Genomic DNA, 14,913 nt, shown 5'->3' on the forward strand with positions numbered 1-14,913 from the left:
GGGCCCCGAGTTTTGCGTTTGAAATCTGTGACGTAGCGTAAATTATGTTCGTACAAGTTACGTCGGTGTCGTAGGAACGACCTCGGAATACGTCGCCGCGTTGTTGCTCAAGAGAAACTTACGGCACTCACTTTGCACCGTTCGCCATTTTGGTTTGCTGCGCTTATACTTAGTTGTTTTTTTTTTCTATAGTGACTTTCTAGGTGACGTAATGCCTCCCAAAGTCAAGGCGGAGCCTTCCGGCGGACACACTTCAAAGAAAAGGAAAGCCATCACCATGGATGTCAAGTTAGACATAGTGAAGCGATCGAAACAGGGAGAAACGCCGACGAACATCGGCCGCGCGCTCGACTTAAGCCGCTCTACTGTCGCGACTATCATTAAGGATCAAGATCGCATCCTGGAGCACGTGAAGGCATCTCCGCACATGAAATCGACCATAATAAGCAAGCAGAACAGCGGGCTAATGATAGAGATGGAAAGACGACTGGTGCTTTGGCTGGAGGACCGACAAAAGCGACGTCTCCCCGTGAACCTCGCGTTGATCCAACAAGAGGCGAAGCGTCTATTCGAGATGCTGAAAGGTCAAATGGGGGAAGGCAGTGAGGGAAAAACGTTCGTGGCCAGTCGAGGTTGGTTTATGCGATTCAAAGCTCGCGCTAATTTGCATAACCTTAAAGTGGAAGGGGAAGCCGGGAGTAGTAGTGAGAACGAAGCAATGAGTGATTTCCCCACCGCATTGGCGGAGATTATCAGGGAGGGGGTGAATAATTGCTGTGCGCAACAACTGTTGGGTGAGGGGTTGTTTTTGAAGCCTCCATTAAATACGAAGGTGGAGGCAGACACGAACCAGGAAGAGCAGGACAACCCGACCACAGTGGGCAAAAAGTTCACGTGCAAGAGTTTAGCGGCTGGTTTCTTGCTGATAGAGGAAGGCTTGGCTAAATTCAAGGCTGAGGACGCAGACGCGGCCAGGTACGCAAGGGTCTCCAAGGGGGTCATGGATAACCTGCGATGCTACAACGAAATTTGGGAGGAGGAGAAGAGAGCCTCCTTCCAGTCAAACCTCGAGCGCTTCTTCAAGATGGTAGCGAGACCTGTAGCAGATCCCCCACTGGATCCCGTGCCGGATCCTGAGTCAGATCCTGAACCCTCTGCATCTCCTAAAAAGTAAAGAGAACTGAAACAGCTCCTGTACTCTACCTCATTTGATTTTTTTTACCTCCTCCAGTATCTCCAGCAACTTCTATAGCCTGCACAATTTCTCTATTATAAGTTCCAGCTTTCTCCAATTACATACACGTAACGTGTGTGCCTGCAAGCCGTAGGGAGTAAAGGTAAGGAATTTAATTAGTTAATTATGGCCTAAGACTTTTTTTCATACAAATATTTTTGGTCATTACAACTGAATTACGAGGGTACAAACATACTGCAACACAATATGGGCCGAATTTGACCGAAAATGTCAATTTGTTCAATATTTTGGGTGGCAAATCCTTGTTTGTGGACAACACGGAGATTGGCTCGATTGTGATGTGGAACAAAACAATAGCTGGTTACGCGCTGTAAAATAAGCTTTCAGCCGAGGTTATTTCAAGCACCGAAAACAAAAACTACAATTGAAAAAAAAAAAATAACCCAAAAAAAACGATAGTGCTTAAAAGAAACAAACTAAAAGTACATTTTACGTGCCCAATACCAACTATAATTATATAATCCATTTTTATTTATATCGTGCTTTTACAAGAGCTGGAGCTATAACAAAGCTCTTTAAACGCATGACATGGACAGTGATGCAATGGTAACCACTATTCCTGCCTTGTTCTTTGAAGCAGTTATAGATGAAAGAGGAGAGAATCTGTTTTTTTCCCCCCAAATGATCAGAGACATCATGCATGATATCCCACACGACTGCTAAGTTTGAAAGTAAAAAAGAAGCTGTAGTGTTTACTGATGAAAAAAAGGATTGGTTCTCTTCTCCTGCCCCAAGTAAATCCCCTTCAGTTCTCGGCACCGACTCGGTTATGAATACGCATGATAGATAAGAGACTTAAGCCCTCTTTTTGGTTTTGACCAGGCCCTTTTCAACCAGGCAGCGGTAGAACTCTGTGTAAACATACCTCCAGTCGAGCTCCTTCATCCGGACAAAGTCTTCGGGGTCCAGCAGTGGGGGACAGCCGGCCGGCCTCCTGCAGACAGAGAAGCATAGACACCGGACTCGTAAAATCAGAGGGTGCAAAAAAGCTACACAGACATTTGGGCCACAACACGCCGACACGAGAAAGGAGGGGTCACTCTGCGGTATTGAACGCCAGCTGGAAGTTGTCCTTGGCCTTGTTAGGGTTCAGGGCGGAAAACGCAAAAGCTTCGGGGAAGAAGCGGTGCACCGAAGCGCAGAAGGCGATGCCATCCTTCCAGCTGGAGGAGAAGTTGTGGATGTCCACTCCCGAAAAGAGCGCACACATTTGTGATGACAAAAGACAGAGCGGATCAGGAAGTCACACTGGGGCCGTGATGACCTCATATGGCTCCGTTTTGACCTTGCACCAGTCCAGAAGCATCTGTTTGACGTTTTTAGCTTTGGGGGTCCTGCTGAGGGGGCATTTTTGGGTAGCTTGAGCAGGACTGGCTTTCTGAGGAGGAGAAGTGAGGATAGTAGAGTACACCTCTAATAACGCAGCAAATTCAGGTTCTCCTCGCTTTACCGCGGCAAAAGAATACGTGCTCACGTTCACTGGATTGTGTTAGTTTTATACCTCAAAAGTCATTTTCAGACCAGAATTGACTCTAAATATGACTCTTTAATCTATTCTTATGCAGTAGCAGACTGTACAGCATGTTCAGACTTGGATAGAAATCCAGGTTATGTCACCCCCTTAAGACTAGAATGTTGTCATAAAGCGAGGACTCCCTCAATGCTCAAAAGAGTTTAAATTTGAAATGCTACTTATTTGTGGATATTAACATGACATTTTCTCTTTGTGGTTTCACATTGTTTTCATGTTTGGAAAATTTTACGTTTTGATTTTTGAAATAAATGATTCACTTCCTTAAATCGTGGCGTCTTCTCTAAATGATGCTGTCTGCCAATTCATTTCAAAAGCGTGTTTTTGATTTAAAAAAAAAATACAATAGTGACTACTGTTTCCCGTCAAACAGCGACCTCTATCACAATGGATGCCGTGCCCTAAGTAATTGCTAACACCAAATGAGGATCCGTAAAGGCCAAACACATGTAGTCAAACGTTTTTATGTAATCGTTTTTCATACTGTAACCTTGGTTATGCAATATTCACTAATGCGTCAGCGTATGCCATTTTTGGGACATTACGACGAGGAAAAATGAGGACGAAAATGTAGTGTGTAACTTCACTTTTTTCGTTTGACTATTACCTCATTTTGGCACCGAAATGTTGTTTATGCGCGTATATACGGCATGATATCGATACGTTAAGTTCGTACAAAAGTTACGTTAGTGTCGTAAGAACGACTTCGGAATACCTCGTCGCGTTGTGACTTTTGGTTTGCTGCGGTTATAAATAATTGTTTTTTTCCCCTTCTTTAGTGACTTTGAATGTGACGCAATGCCTTCAAAGGGCAAGGCGGAGTCTTCCGGCAGTCACACTTCAAAGAAAATCAAAGCCATCACCTTGGATTTGAAGCTAGATACGGTGAAGCCATCGAAACGCCGACGAATATCGGCCGCGTGCCAAAACCACCAAATAAAGGTAAGTAATTAGTTTCTTCCTTGATTACGACTTGATTATGACTTGATTACGGCACAGAACTGCTGATCAAACATGTATATACGCTATACGGCTTGACATAGGCAGTGGTGTCAAACTTATTTTTGTCACAGTCTACTTTGAAGTTACGTCTTCGCTCGGCGGGCCGTTATGTCAGTAAAGCCAAATCAATGTTTAATCGTCTCATCGTATTATTACTTGTACACAACAAACGGATGGATTGCTAGTTTTGAAAATCGGTCAACTATCATCGTTTGTTCTGTTATTTTTCAAGTGAGCGTAAACTTATTGTAAAAAAATCTCCATGTTATTTATTACGCATGGCAATTAGACGCATAGGTACAGATTCGAGCAAGGATCATGGAAGTTGACACACGATTTGCTTTCGCGGGCCACATAAAATGTGGCGGGACGGCGGGCCTTGCGTTTGAAACCTCTGACCTAGCGTGTTATGTTCATACAAAAGTTGTCGGTGTTGTAGAAACAACTTGGAGTACATTCACGCTTTGTGACTCAAGAGAAACTTGCGGCACCCACTTTGCAACGTTGGCCATTTTGGTTTGCTGTGTTCATTCATTGTTTTTTTTTTTTTTCTATAGTGACTTTCTAGGTGAAGTAATGCCTCCTAAGGTCAAGGCGGAGCCTTCCGGCGGCCACACTTCAAAGAAAATGAAAGCCATCACCATGGATGTCAAGTTAGAAGTAGTGAAGCGATCAAAACGGGGAGAAAGGCCGACAAACATCGGCCGCGCGCTCCACTTAAGTCGCTCTACTGTCGTGACTATCATTAAGGATCAAGATCGCATCCTGGAGCACGTGAAGGCATCTCCGCACATGAAACCGACCATAACAAGCAAGCAGAAAAGCGGCCTACCGGAGGCCAAAAAGTTCACGTGCAAGAGCCTGGCGGCTGGTTTCCTGCTGATAGAGGAAGGCTTGGCTAAATTCAAGGCTGAGGACGCAGACGCGGCCAGGTACGCAAGGGTCTCCAAGGGGGTCATGGATAACCTGCGGTGCTACAATGAGATTTGGGAGGAGGTCAAGAGGATCTCCTTCCAGTCAAACCTCGAGCGGCTCCTCAAGATGCGAGAGAGGCCTGCACCAGATGCCCCACTGGATCCAGTGCAGGATCCTGAAATATCGTCATCAACTGCTTAGTTAGCTCCTGCGGCCTTGATCTCCGACAAAAAGTAGCGAGAACTCAAACGGATCCTAAACTCCACCTCATCGGCTTCTTTAACTCCTCCAGCGCCTTCTTCAGCCTACCCGGTTTCTTCATGATCCCGCTCTTGCAACCGCTCCAGAAAGTTCCAGCTCTCTCCTATCACATACTCGCAACGTGTGTGCGTGTTAACCGATAGGAGTAAAGGTAAGCAAGTTACTTAGCATTATAGGCTAAGTCTTTTTCATACAAATATATTTTTTAATTATGACAACTCAACTATGATGGGTAAATTTGCATTTTGAGGGTACAAACAATCGGGCCTAATTTGACCTAAAACCTCAATTCAACATTCTCCCCAAGAAACAATAATACGAAGGCAGGGTGATAATAGCCTTCAATTAAGATCCTTGATTTCCCCGATCCCCAACAATGCATTTTCTGATCTTAACACATTTTTGCCCTTTTTTCAATCAAGAAAATGCAAATAACACACACTCAGAGGTGGCCCTTCAAACACAATCGTTAATCCATTTTAATAAAGTAAAAATATTGAACGTCAATATCTTGACAAAACTATTGTCTTTTGGATCAATCTGTCACTGACCACAACATGAATAAAAGGGACAACCGGTACTTGAATTGCAAAATGAACCTTTGTAATTGAAAATGTGTCATCGCAATGCATCTCTGCGATAAGTCAGGGAATACTTCTCCGATTGTGTCAATCCAAACTGCATTTTATTGTTTGTAAAATCAGATTTTGCACTCTGTCAGTGTGGATGTACCTGATCAAGGGTCCATTAATGATCACGTTCCAAAGCTATGCCTTCCATTTCTTCACGGCAAACCGAGTGTGTCTACTTGACTTTGTTTAAATGCGAATGTCCAGCCAAGAGACTTAAGCCCTCTTTTTGGTTTTGACCAGGCCCTTTTCAACCAGGCAGCGGTAGAACTCTTGGATGTACGTGTAAACGCACTTCCAGTCGGGCTCCTTCATCCGGACCAAGTCTTCGGGGTCCAGCAGTGGGGGACAGCCGGCCAGCCTCCTGCAGACAGAGAAGCATCGACACCGGAGCCCTAAAATCAGAGTGTCCAAAAAAAGCAAGACGGACATTCGCACAATACGCTGACACGAGAAAGGAGGGCTCACTCTGCGGTACTGAACGCCAGCTGGAAGTTGTCCATGGCCTTGTTAGGGTTCAGGGTGGAATACTCAAAAGCTTCGGGGAAGAAGCGGTGCACCAAAGCGCAGAAGGCGATGCCATCCTTCCAGCTGGAGGAGAAGTTGTGGATGTCCACTCCCTAAAAGAGCGCACACATTTGTGATGACAAAAGACAGCGCATCAGCAAGTCACGGCGGGGCCGTGATGACCTCATATGGCTCTGTTTTGGCCTTGCACCAGTCCAGAAGCATCTGTTTGACGTTTTTAGCGTTGGGGACTGCAGAGGGGGGGCATTTCTGGGTGGCTTGAGCAGGACTGGCTTGACTGAGGAGGAGAAATGAGGATAGTAGAGCAAACGCATCTAATAAGTTTAAAGTACTAACTTGTAGACATTAACATAACACGTTTTCTATGTGGTTTCACATTGTTTTCATGAGCGGAAAATATTTTGTTTTTTTTGGGGGGGAATATATGAAATAAATGATTCAATTCAAATCGTGGTTTCTCCTCAAAAATTATTCATTCATTCATTCATTCATTCATCTTCCATACCGCTTGATCCTCACTAGGGTCGCGGGGGGTGCTGGAGCCTATCCCAGCTGTCTCCGGGCAGTAGGCGGGGGACACCCTGAATCGGTTGCCAGCCAATCACACATAGACGAACAACCATCCACGCTCACACTCACACCTAGGGACAATTTAGAGTGTTCAATCAGCCTGCCACGCGTGTTTTTTGGAATGTGGGAGGAAACCGGAGCACCCGGAGAAAACCCACGTAGGCCCGGGGAGAACATGCAAACTCCACACAGGGAGGCCGGAGCTGGAATCGAACCCGGTACCTCTGCACTATGAAGCCGACGTGCTAACCACTGGCCTACACCGGGCCGCCCTCAAAAATTATTTGCAAAAAAAAATTTCTCACCCGCCTGCTGTCATGGAGTAGGCTGGTCGACCTAACACAAAACAAAAAAAAAAGCATAGAATCAAGTGAATATTGCAAAACTTTGAATGCAGGAATACTAGGAGCATATGAGTCACTGTTTGTTGCAGGCTGCTGGTTGACGGTTGCCCTCGCTGAGCCCCGGACTCCACCCCCTGGCGTGGGTTCTTTGCTCAGGCCGCGCTGCCTCAAGTCCTGCTGACGGGACCCTCGCTCCTGCTCCCGTTTGTCTGACAAAGAATTCCCGACGTTGAATCGTGTTTATCATTCGTGCCATGAAAGAAGGATTTGTAAAATTCATACACCGGTTCATGATACAATAATGACGCCCAGGGTGGTTACCAAAAAAGAACATGGAAAGCTCATCTTACTCTGGCAAAAAAACATCTGTATGATTCTCAAGACTTATGAGATGATGGATTGAAAGCGTGTCTAATATGTGGCATAAATGTAACAGCATTTCAGGAAAAAGAACATACAATGAGAAAATAATGCTTGTTTCAAGTGTGAGTGTCTGGGGTTGCTTTGCTACTCCACAACCTTGATGACTTGCTGTCATTGCTGCAGCTATGAACTTTCACGGAAAATGCCGAATATCTCGCTATCGGTTTGGGACCTGAGGCTGAAGCATATTTGGGTTCTGCATCATGGGAATGATTGAAAACACATCAGCGAGTCAACTTCTGAAGGTTTTAAAGGTCGTTCATGCTCGAAAACCGTATAGCGTTGCAGAATTACAGCAATTCAGCAGAGTGGAATGGGAAACATTTAAATGTGACAAACAAAAACAGAATTAAGGAAGGGGCAACTTTTTTCATTTTTTTTTAACACTTTTGGACATTTACCAGACTGGAACTCACCTCGCTTCTTCTTCAACAGGTCCCTCAACGCAGCACGGATGAGTCGCCTCTCTTCAAATTCTCCAGCATTGTCCAACTTAAAACATAAATTTCAATCCAAAGGGATGTTTTGAGAAAACTAAAAATGCAAGCAAACATTCCTGTTCAAAAACATACATATGGACTGTTCCTTGAACATGTTCAGTATCTTCACATGAATGAAAAGCATTCATTATTAATAATCACATCAAATAATTAATTGAAAAATATGCTCCTTGCTGTGGGCGCAGTGCCACTGCCTCAACTTGAGATGTTTTGATTATGAAGTTACATAAGACGAAAACACTTCAAGCACGACGGAGTACACGTCTACACCACCGCAACGTCCTATCATTTTTATAAAAGCGGATTTTTTGGCGGAGCTCTTGTATCGGGTGTCAGTTAATAAGTTAATACAGGTGTGCCTAATGTTTTGGCCTGCACTAGAAAAGCACACACATTTGCTCACCATCTTGTTGAGGACGTCCTCATCGTCAATCGCAGCAAGCTGCTCGCTGGTCACCTTCACGGTCGCTCCGTGTTCAGGTTGAGGCGTTGGCTCCATCGGCCGAGGCTTACAGTCTTCTTCTAACGTGTGAAAGAAATGGCACAAAGACACAAGTAGGACATTCCCGGCATCCCGTGTGCCTTCAGCCAAGTGTTAGTCAGAAGAATGTAAACTGAGAGGAAACACGCCGAAGTGGCCTCACAGCGTCGCTGCAGTGCTGGCCCAGTGTTTGGAAAAACACGTACAAATATAGTAATAGAGCAGGGAGAGCGCAGGCATCAGATAAGGCAGTGCAGGGAAAGCCCTAATAAAGCAATGAGTGCGGGAATAATGCTATTCAAGCAGAGCAATCCTTGCGGGAGGCTCTCACCTGTTCTCTTGAGGTCTTCTTTGGATGGCTTTCAGTCATCGCTTCCTTCTGACCTGAGCATTGCTCGTCAAAGGGATCCATATTGGGGAAGGAACCCGCTTCCACGAATCAACCACGAGGGGTTAGAAATAAGGAGAAGCATACCGAGGGCCACCGGCCTCAGTGTCCAATTCCTTTGGATCCTGCCTGTTGAAAACACTTTCAACTTTATCAAACCCAAATGGTGTCGGAATACGAAAGACTGCCTTGGACGGAGGGTAGTTTATCCAGAGAGAGCCAGAGCCAGGTCAGATCAGTTAACCCTTGAAGCTCTAGGGCCACGGTTGATTTTTAAAACTGACAAACGGTTAAAAATAAATCAATGTATTAGATTATAAAATAATGTGGTAATGTTTTTTTCAATTAATGTCACCATTTCATAAATACGGCGGACCCCTTCTCAAAGATTACATTCAATGTGCAATTATGAGTTCACACGTTTTTTTTTTCCTGCGTTCAAAATTGCGTGGCGGCCACCTCATTAATTTATTTCCAAATTACTTATAAAGCATTTTTTTTTTACTTCAAAATGGCGCCGCGAGAGTGGCTGCCTTTCCAGCAGCTCCTATTTTTTGTTGTTCTACTTCTTCCTTTCATAACTTTGCTGCTGTGAATCTGGAATTTCTCCATTGCGAGACTAACAAAGGTATTCTTAAACTTTCATACGTAAAAATGCAACTCAGAGTTCTGGACACATTTCTGTTGAACACCAAGCGACAGTGCTTTTTCTTGATGCGATATTTAGTCAATATTACCCTGTGATCAGTTTACGCAGCTAAAAACACACAAAAAATGACAATCTGGACAAAACTTGTGACAGAACGACAAATCCATGAGACACCACCATAAAAATACGATACGCACCCAAAATAGATGACTCGCCCTTTGGCGACACCTACTGGAGAAAAAACAGCAAAGCACTATTAAATGAGCATCAATGGTTAGCAGCAATGAATTCCAGTAAGCAGGTAGACACTTAGACATGTCACAAAAATGTTTTGGCCTTATGAATACCATGACAATTTTTCGGCATTATTCAAACTTTTTTGCGCGGGCATCAGAAAAAAAAAGAAAATTGCATGCACGTGCAGTTTGGTTTGCCTTTTGAACCTCGTTTCCAGGCTAAGTGTTCCACTTTTGGGACATTCAAGTGTAACCGGTCCAAATTGTGGAACATTGTGGAAGGGGCTCACATGCAAAAAAAAAAAAGAAAAGGGGGGGGGTGACATTTGGTCTCACACCCACAAGAGCAACGAGCAATTCAAATGTAAATTCTTGTACCAGTCCTTTTATTTCGAATGACAAAACAGTAGATTCTGTGTGCATGCCCCCCCCCCCAACACACATTTGCCTCCAAACAAAACGGCAAATTCTTTTCAAGAATGCCTCAATAAGGCAGGATACATCCGGAACCTGGTCGACCCCGCCATTCGGGACAATTATAAAAAACAAACGAACCATCATGTCAATAATAATTAAACAACAAGTACATCCAATCAGCAGCTCTGAAGTTTATCAGTGCACTATTAGTGTTAAGCGCAAAGATGAACAGGCGTGCTGCTTGTAACATGTCACTTAGCAATTGGACTTTCTTTTTTTTGGCTTCCGGGTGGCGTGCAAACAAAGCGGCTTGAGGTATTCCAACAGTGTCAAACAATCAATCAAAATTGAGAGTACAACTTCAACAGTCCGGGGATGGATGAGGCATGTTCAATGGACGAGCCTTATACAATTAGGAGATGGGAGAGTTCATTAGGGGGAAAAAAGTGAAACTCATATTTTACAGATTCAATCAACACATTTGAAAATACTTTTCTCAAAAGTCCAATTGCGACCTTCTATTTCCAGTGAAGCTCCATTCAACTGCAATATAAGGGGCCGTCCTTTTGCTGCACTCAGTACTTTCCAGATGTATTCCAGAAATATTTCACTCGGTATACGTAAAATACGAGTTTCACTTTTTCGGATTGAACGACCGAAATAAATTGCATTTCCACCTCAAGAATGGCTTTGGCATCCCTCTGGCGTGAAACCAGTTTGACACCACAGTGCAAGGAAAACGCTTCAATAAACGTTACCGTTTCGCACGCATATACACCCACACCCACATACATATACCCACCCACGTTTCCATGTGAAGGAGGAGAAAATCTACACCATCGTCCTGAGGCCTTTGCCTTCGGGCGAAACCGCACGTCCAACAACACAAACCTTTGCAAAGCCAGTGACTGCTCTTATTGTTGACAAATAAATACATAAATATTTTTTAAGAGGGAGCGGGGAGGACAGTGGTCGTTAAATAAAATGTCAGTAAACCATATTTGGAGAGGCATTGTGCAGCAGTGGTACAGTTTAGAAAACGTGTGTCAGACAGAATATGAAGCACACAGTCCTCTGTGGTCAAAGTGACATTGGCTGGGATTCAAGATGGAGGCCAGGTCCGCGTCATATAGTGAGAGGCTGTTACACTATCACCAGCCCCTTTTTTTTTTTAACACGTACTTTTGTGACGCACTGCTGTTTGATGGGTGTTCCAACATTTTTTTCTAAATACAAACTATGAGCCTTGCTCGATAAAAGGTCGGAAAACACAGTTTTAGGCATTGTGCGCTTCTGTGAAACTGCCAAAATCATAGTCCGCCCTCTATTAAAGATTTAAAAACTAGAAAGTTGTGTAACAGTGCCTTAATACACAGTGTTTCTTCAAACGTCAACTTCTGCTTCACCGTAGGGATGTAACGACTAATGCCTCCATATTTATCACTAAACTGTGAGGAGGTTGGCGAAATTTTAAAAAGTTGGATTGGCCGATCATTTTATTGCCATGCGCCCCCTATGGGCTTTGCGGCGCAAAAAGCATCATGTCATTCACAACGCTGTTGAAGTGGGCAACAAGCAATGTTTCTTGACCGAGATGTTGAAAAAAATATTGGTCGGCATGACTGATTTATGGGAGTGATAACCGCTGCAGTATGTGGTATATCTGGTTGTAACATACTTTTGCACACCTGAGCACTAATCAGACCAGATTTTCTCTTTAGATTGCTAAATTGTGTGTGTGTGTGTGGGGGGGGGGGGGTCTGTAGGACATAAAATACAATCGCTGAAGTCATAACATGTCATTCAAATTGCACATGGTAACTAACCTTAATGCGCATTGCCATTAATCGTTACATCCCTATTTCACAGTGCGGTTTTTAGGTGAGGCGTCATGTAACCCAAGAGGTTTCCAAACAGCCCAAGTGTGCTTTTAACACACCACCAGTGGGCCATGTTGGAGTGCGATTCAAACAGAGGAGTATGTACAGGAGTGGTCATTCTGCATGATTTAAAAATAACAACAACAAAAAACAAAACAAGGCCACCGCTTCTGGTCTCCGCAGGACAGTAGAATTGGCACAATGCGGATGACGGTTGAGGACAGTAATCCTTCACCAATTCAGAATTCTTTTTTTTTTTAGGGGTAGGGGGGCAACATCAGTGATTCACCGGGAAAATGTGTTGCATCGTACGTTCTGTAACCGTGTTGCTTTTATCCGAATTGGACCAGTCGGACGCAAACTTAAAATATAAATAGTTGGGACATTATCGAGAGGTGATTACAATGCATTATCAAAGAACACATTGAGTTTGCTCATTTTCCCTGCATGGGGAAAAAAACATTCTTTCTATTCATCATAAAAAACATTAAATTTCTTTCGGTATGTGTTAAACATCATAGTCAACATTCATATCGCATGTCAAATGTTTTTTTTCCAATATTGTGCATCTTAATTCAATCCTATGTGTTTGTGTATCATCTGATACACAAAATCAAGTGACTAAAAACGTGGGTGATCAATTTCATCCAATTCAAGTTTAAAATTAGTGGCATTTGGGGTGGGGGTGGGGGGGTTGACTACTTGCAGTAGGGACTCTGTCCCTATCCCTTGAAGTGGTGAGGGATTCCTGTGCCATGGCACATCATCATCATCATCATCAGTGAAGATCACTTCGTAAGGCCGGCCGCTCTCGACTATTTCAAGAGGAAGTCCAAAATTGACCTGACAATATGTTCCATTTTGGGGCCCCCGCTAGTCTGACCACGGTATTCGGCCCAATCTTGCATTTGTGAAAAATGAATGAAGCAGAATTTGTTTTTCCTTCAAAACGCCGTTTTGATCCATCTCACAAGGCGGCCATTTTGCCTTGCGCTGCCACTCGCCATCGCCTGAAAATGACTCCGGGCTCAGCTTGCCAACGTCACACGACCAAACCCAGAAAACAGGAGAGGCACGATTGCCATTTTCAGACAACAGCACGGGACAAATTGGACGCCAACTGAGATAGATTAAAACAAATAAATAAATAACGGGTGGATTTTGCTGCTCTATTCATATTGCAAAATAGCAAGTTTAACCAGAATGCCGAGTTGAGACCAGTGAAGTGCATGGAACATATTTGTGTCTATATTTTTGTTGTTGACTCGAGTTCCCCTTCAACCAGAACTCCCTGCAATTCAGTCTGTCTTTTGCTCTGTTCTCTGCTGTCGATACCTCATGTCGGTGGAATCCGTGTTGTTCTCACCTGGTGAATCCGCCATTTTGACTCTGCGCGTGTCCATGTAGCTGACGATGAACTCGGAGTTCTGATAGATGAGCATGCCCGACAGAGTGAGGGCGATGCCAGCGCAGCTCAGCGAGGACAGCTCGTTGCCGAAGAGCAGCTGGGAGAGCAGGAGGTTGCCCACCACGCTCAGGTTGCCCAGGATGTGGAGGGTGACGGCCGACGTGAGGGTGATGACGCAGCTGCTGGCCAGGTTGTACAGGACCGAGCCGAGGCAGCTGAGCAGGATAAAGACCCACAGGCGCCGGTCGTAGTGGAGCGGCGACTCCAGTAGGGCCCAGTTCTCCAGCGCCAGCGCCGCCACGGCCAGGATGAGGAAGCTGGGGATGGACATCAGGTAGAGCAGGAACACCGAGTTGATCTTCTCCTCCTGGAGGAGAATGCCTGGCGGGAAAAGAAGGTTCATCTTGGTCAGACGACACAGTGGAGCTTGTTTGTTTTTCCCACATTTTTTCATAAAATTTGCCCGTATGTGAGCAGGAAACGATGACAATCATGTAATTGTGCTGCCGCCCCCCTCCCTTTTTTTTTCTAGCTCCTACTTAACCATGTTACAGGCACTAACCATGCACTGGCCCAAGTCTAATCCCTTTCTGGGCCAGAATAGCTTGAGACAGGTGAAAAAAAAAGATCAAGTACAACTTACTCTGTTGAATGGACTTGACGCCCCTAAACATGGTGGCGGCGATGACAAACAAGCAGCCCGTCTGGTCATACTGGACCTCCCCCATGATACTGAAAGAGGCCCCTAGGCAGATGGGCATCATGGCCGTGTACTTGAGGATGTGATGCTGCTTGCCCAGGATCAGCGTGGAGATCGCCAGAGTGAAGATTGGCGTGGTGGTGTAGATCATTTGAGCGAAGGACAGTTGCACATAGTTCAGACCCATGTTGCCAAAGGCGATGCTGGCGCAAAACGTAAGACTCAGCAAGAAGATTTTACACTTAGCGCCAGGGGTCAACTCTTGCTCCACCGCCCCCGTGTGGCTGATCACTCGGAGTTTGATCAAGCCGTAGTCCACCACGATGGCTGTCAGCATGTGCAGTGCGGACAACAGCAGGGGGTACCTGAAGTTGTACACGGCAAAGATCCATTTGTTGAGGCTGGAGATGGTGGTGCCGGTCACGAGCCAAACAATAATTGCGCAGAGCAGATGGAACATCTCTGCTGTGGGTCTGCTATTGCCTCCCGGTTGCGCGCTCGCATCGTGCTTGGAGAAGCCATCAGCGTGGATCATGATGCGATCATCGTGCTCACTGTTGAGGAAGTGTCGATACAACACGTTAAAGCGGACGGACTATGGAAAATTGACTTTTAACTCCTTCTCTTCTGTGGAAGTTTCAGGGACATCATAGAGTAATGTCAGAGATGTTCAGGTACCATGTGATATTGGGTCCCTTCGCCTGAAATTGACCCCTGGTTCTCTGTGCTTCCATTGTGTGCAAGATGTTCTGAACACAAGCATTTCGAGGTCAATCAAGCATGTAACAAAATGACA

General features: G+C 44.9%; 3 protein-coding genes across 4 annotated transcripts; 1 reads left to right on the forward strand and 2 right to left on the reverse strand.

The window, feature by feature from the left end:
• Positions 1-5,999, forward strand: LOC127591471 (tigger transposable element-derived protein 1-like). The gene is made up of 2 exons (XM_052051689.1): positions 1-975; positions 4,721-5,999. Exons 1-2 carry the CDS (start codon positions 212-214, stop codon positions 4,902-4,904), a joined length of 948 nt encoding a protein of 315 aa, XP_051907649.1. The 5' UTR covers positions 1-211; the 3' UTR covers positions 4,905-5,999.
• On the reverse strand, positions 5,630-8,623 carry smtna (smoothelin a). Of its 2 annotated transcripts, none has more exons than XM_052051708.1 (7): positions 8,362-8,623; positions 7,875-7,950; positions 7,113-7,244; positions 6,997-7,018; positions 6,284-6,398; positions 6,062-6,213; positions 5,630-5,957 (listed from the first exon to the last, which is right to left on the reverse strand). In XM_052051708.1, the coding sequence occupies exons 1-7, from the start codon at positions 8,455-8,457 to the stop codon at positions 5,810-5,812; spliced, it is 741 nt and encodes a 246-aa protein (XP_051907668.1). In that variant the 5' UTR covers positions 8,458-8,623; the 3' UTR covers positions 5,630-5,809. The 2 variants fall into 2 exon arrangements, with proteins under 2 accessions (XP_051907668.1, XP_051907667.1); XM_052051707.1 differs by having other exon boundaries at positions 6,997-7,027; positions 8,362-8,622.
• Positions 8,624-10,069: 1,446 nt separating this feature from the next.
• Positions 10,070-14,652, reverse strand: slc35e4 (solute carrier family 35 member E4). Its single transcript, XM_052051669.1, has 2 exons — positions 14,061-14,652; positions 10,070-13,798 (listed from the first exon to the last, which is right to left on the reverse strand). The coding sequence occupies exons 1-2, from the start codon at positions 14,650-14,652 to the stop codon at positions 13,308-13,310; spliced, it is 1,083 nt and encodes a 360-aa protein (XP_051907629.1). The 3' UTR covers positions 10,070-13,307.
• Positions 14,653-14,913: the final 261 nt, after the last annotated feature.

This window comes from Hippocampus zosterae, chromosome 18 (genome assembly GCF_025434085.1).
Source record: "Hippocampus zosterae strain Florida chromosome 18, ASM2543408v3, whole genome shotgun sequence".
Taxonomy (NCBI): Eukaryota; Metazoa; Chordata; class Actinopteri; order Syngnathiformes; family Syngnathidae; genus Hippocampus; species Hippocampus zosterae.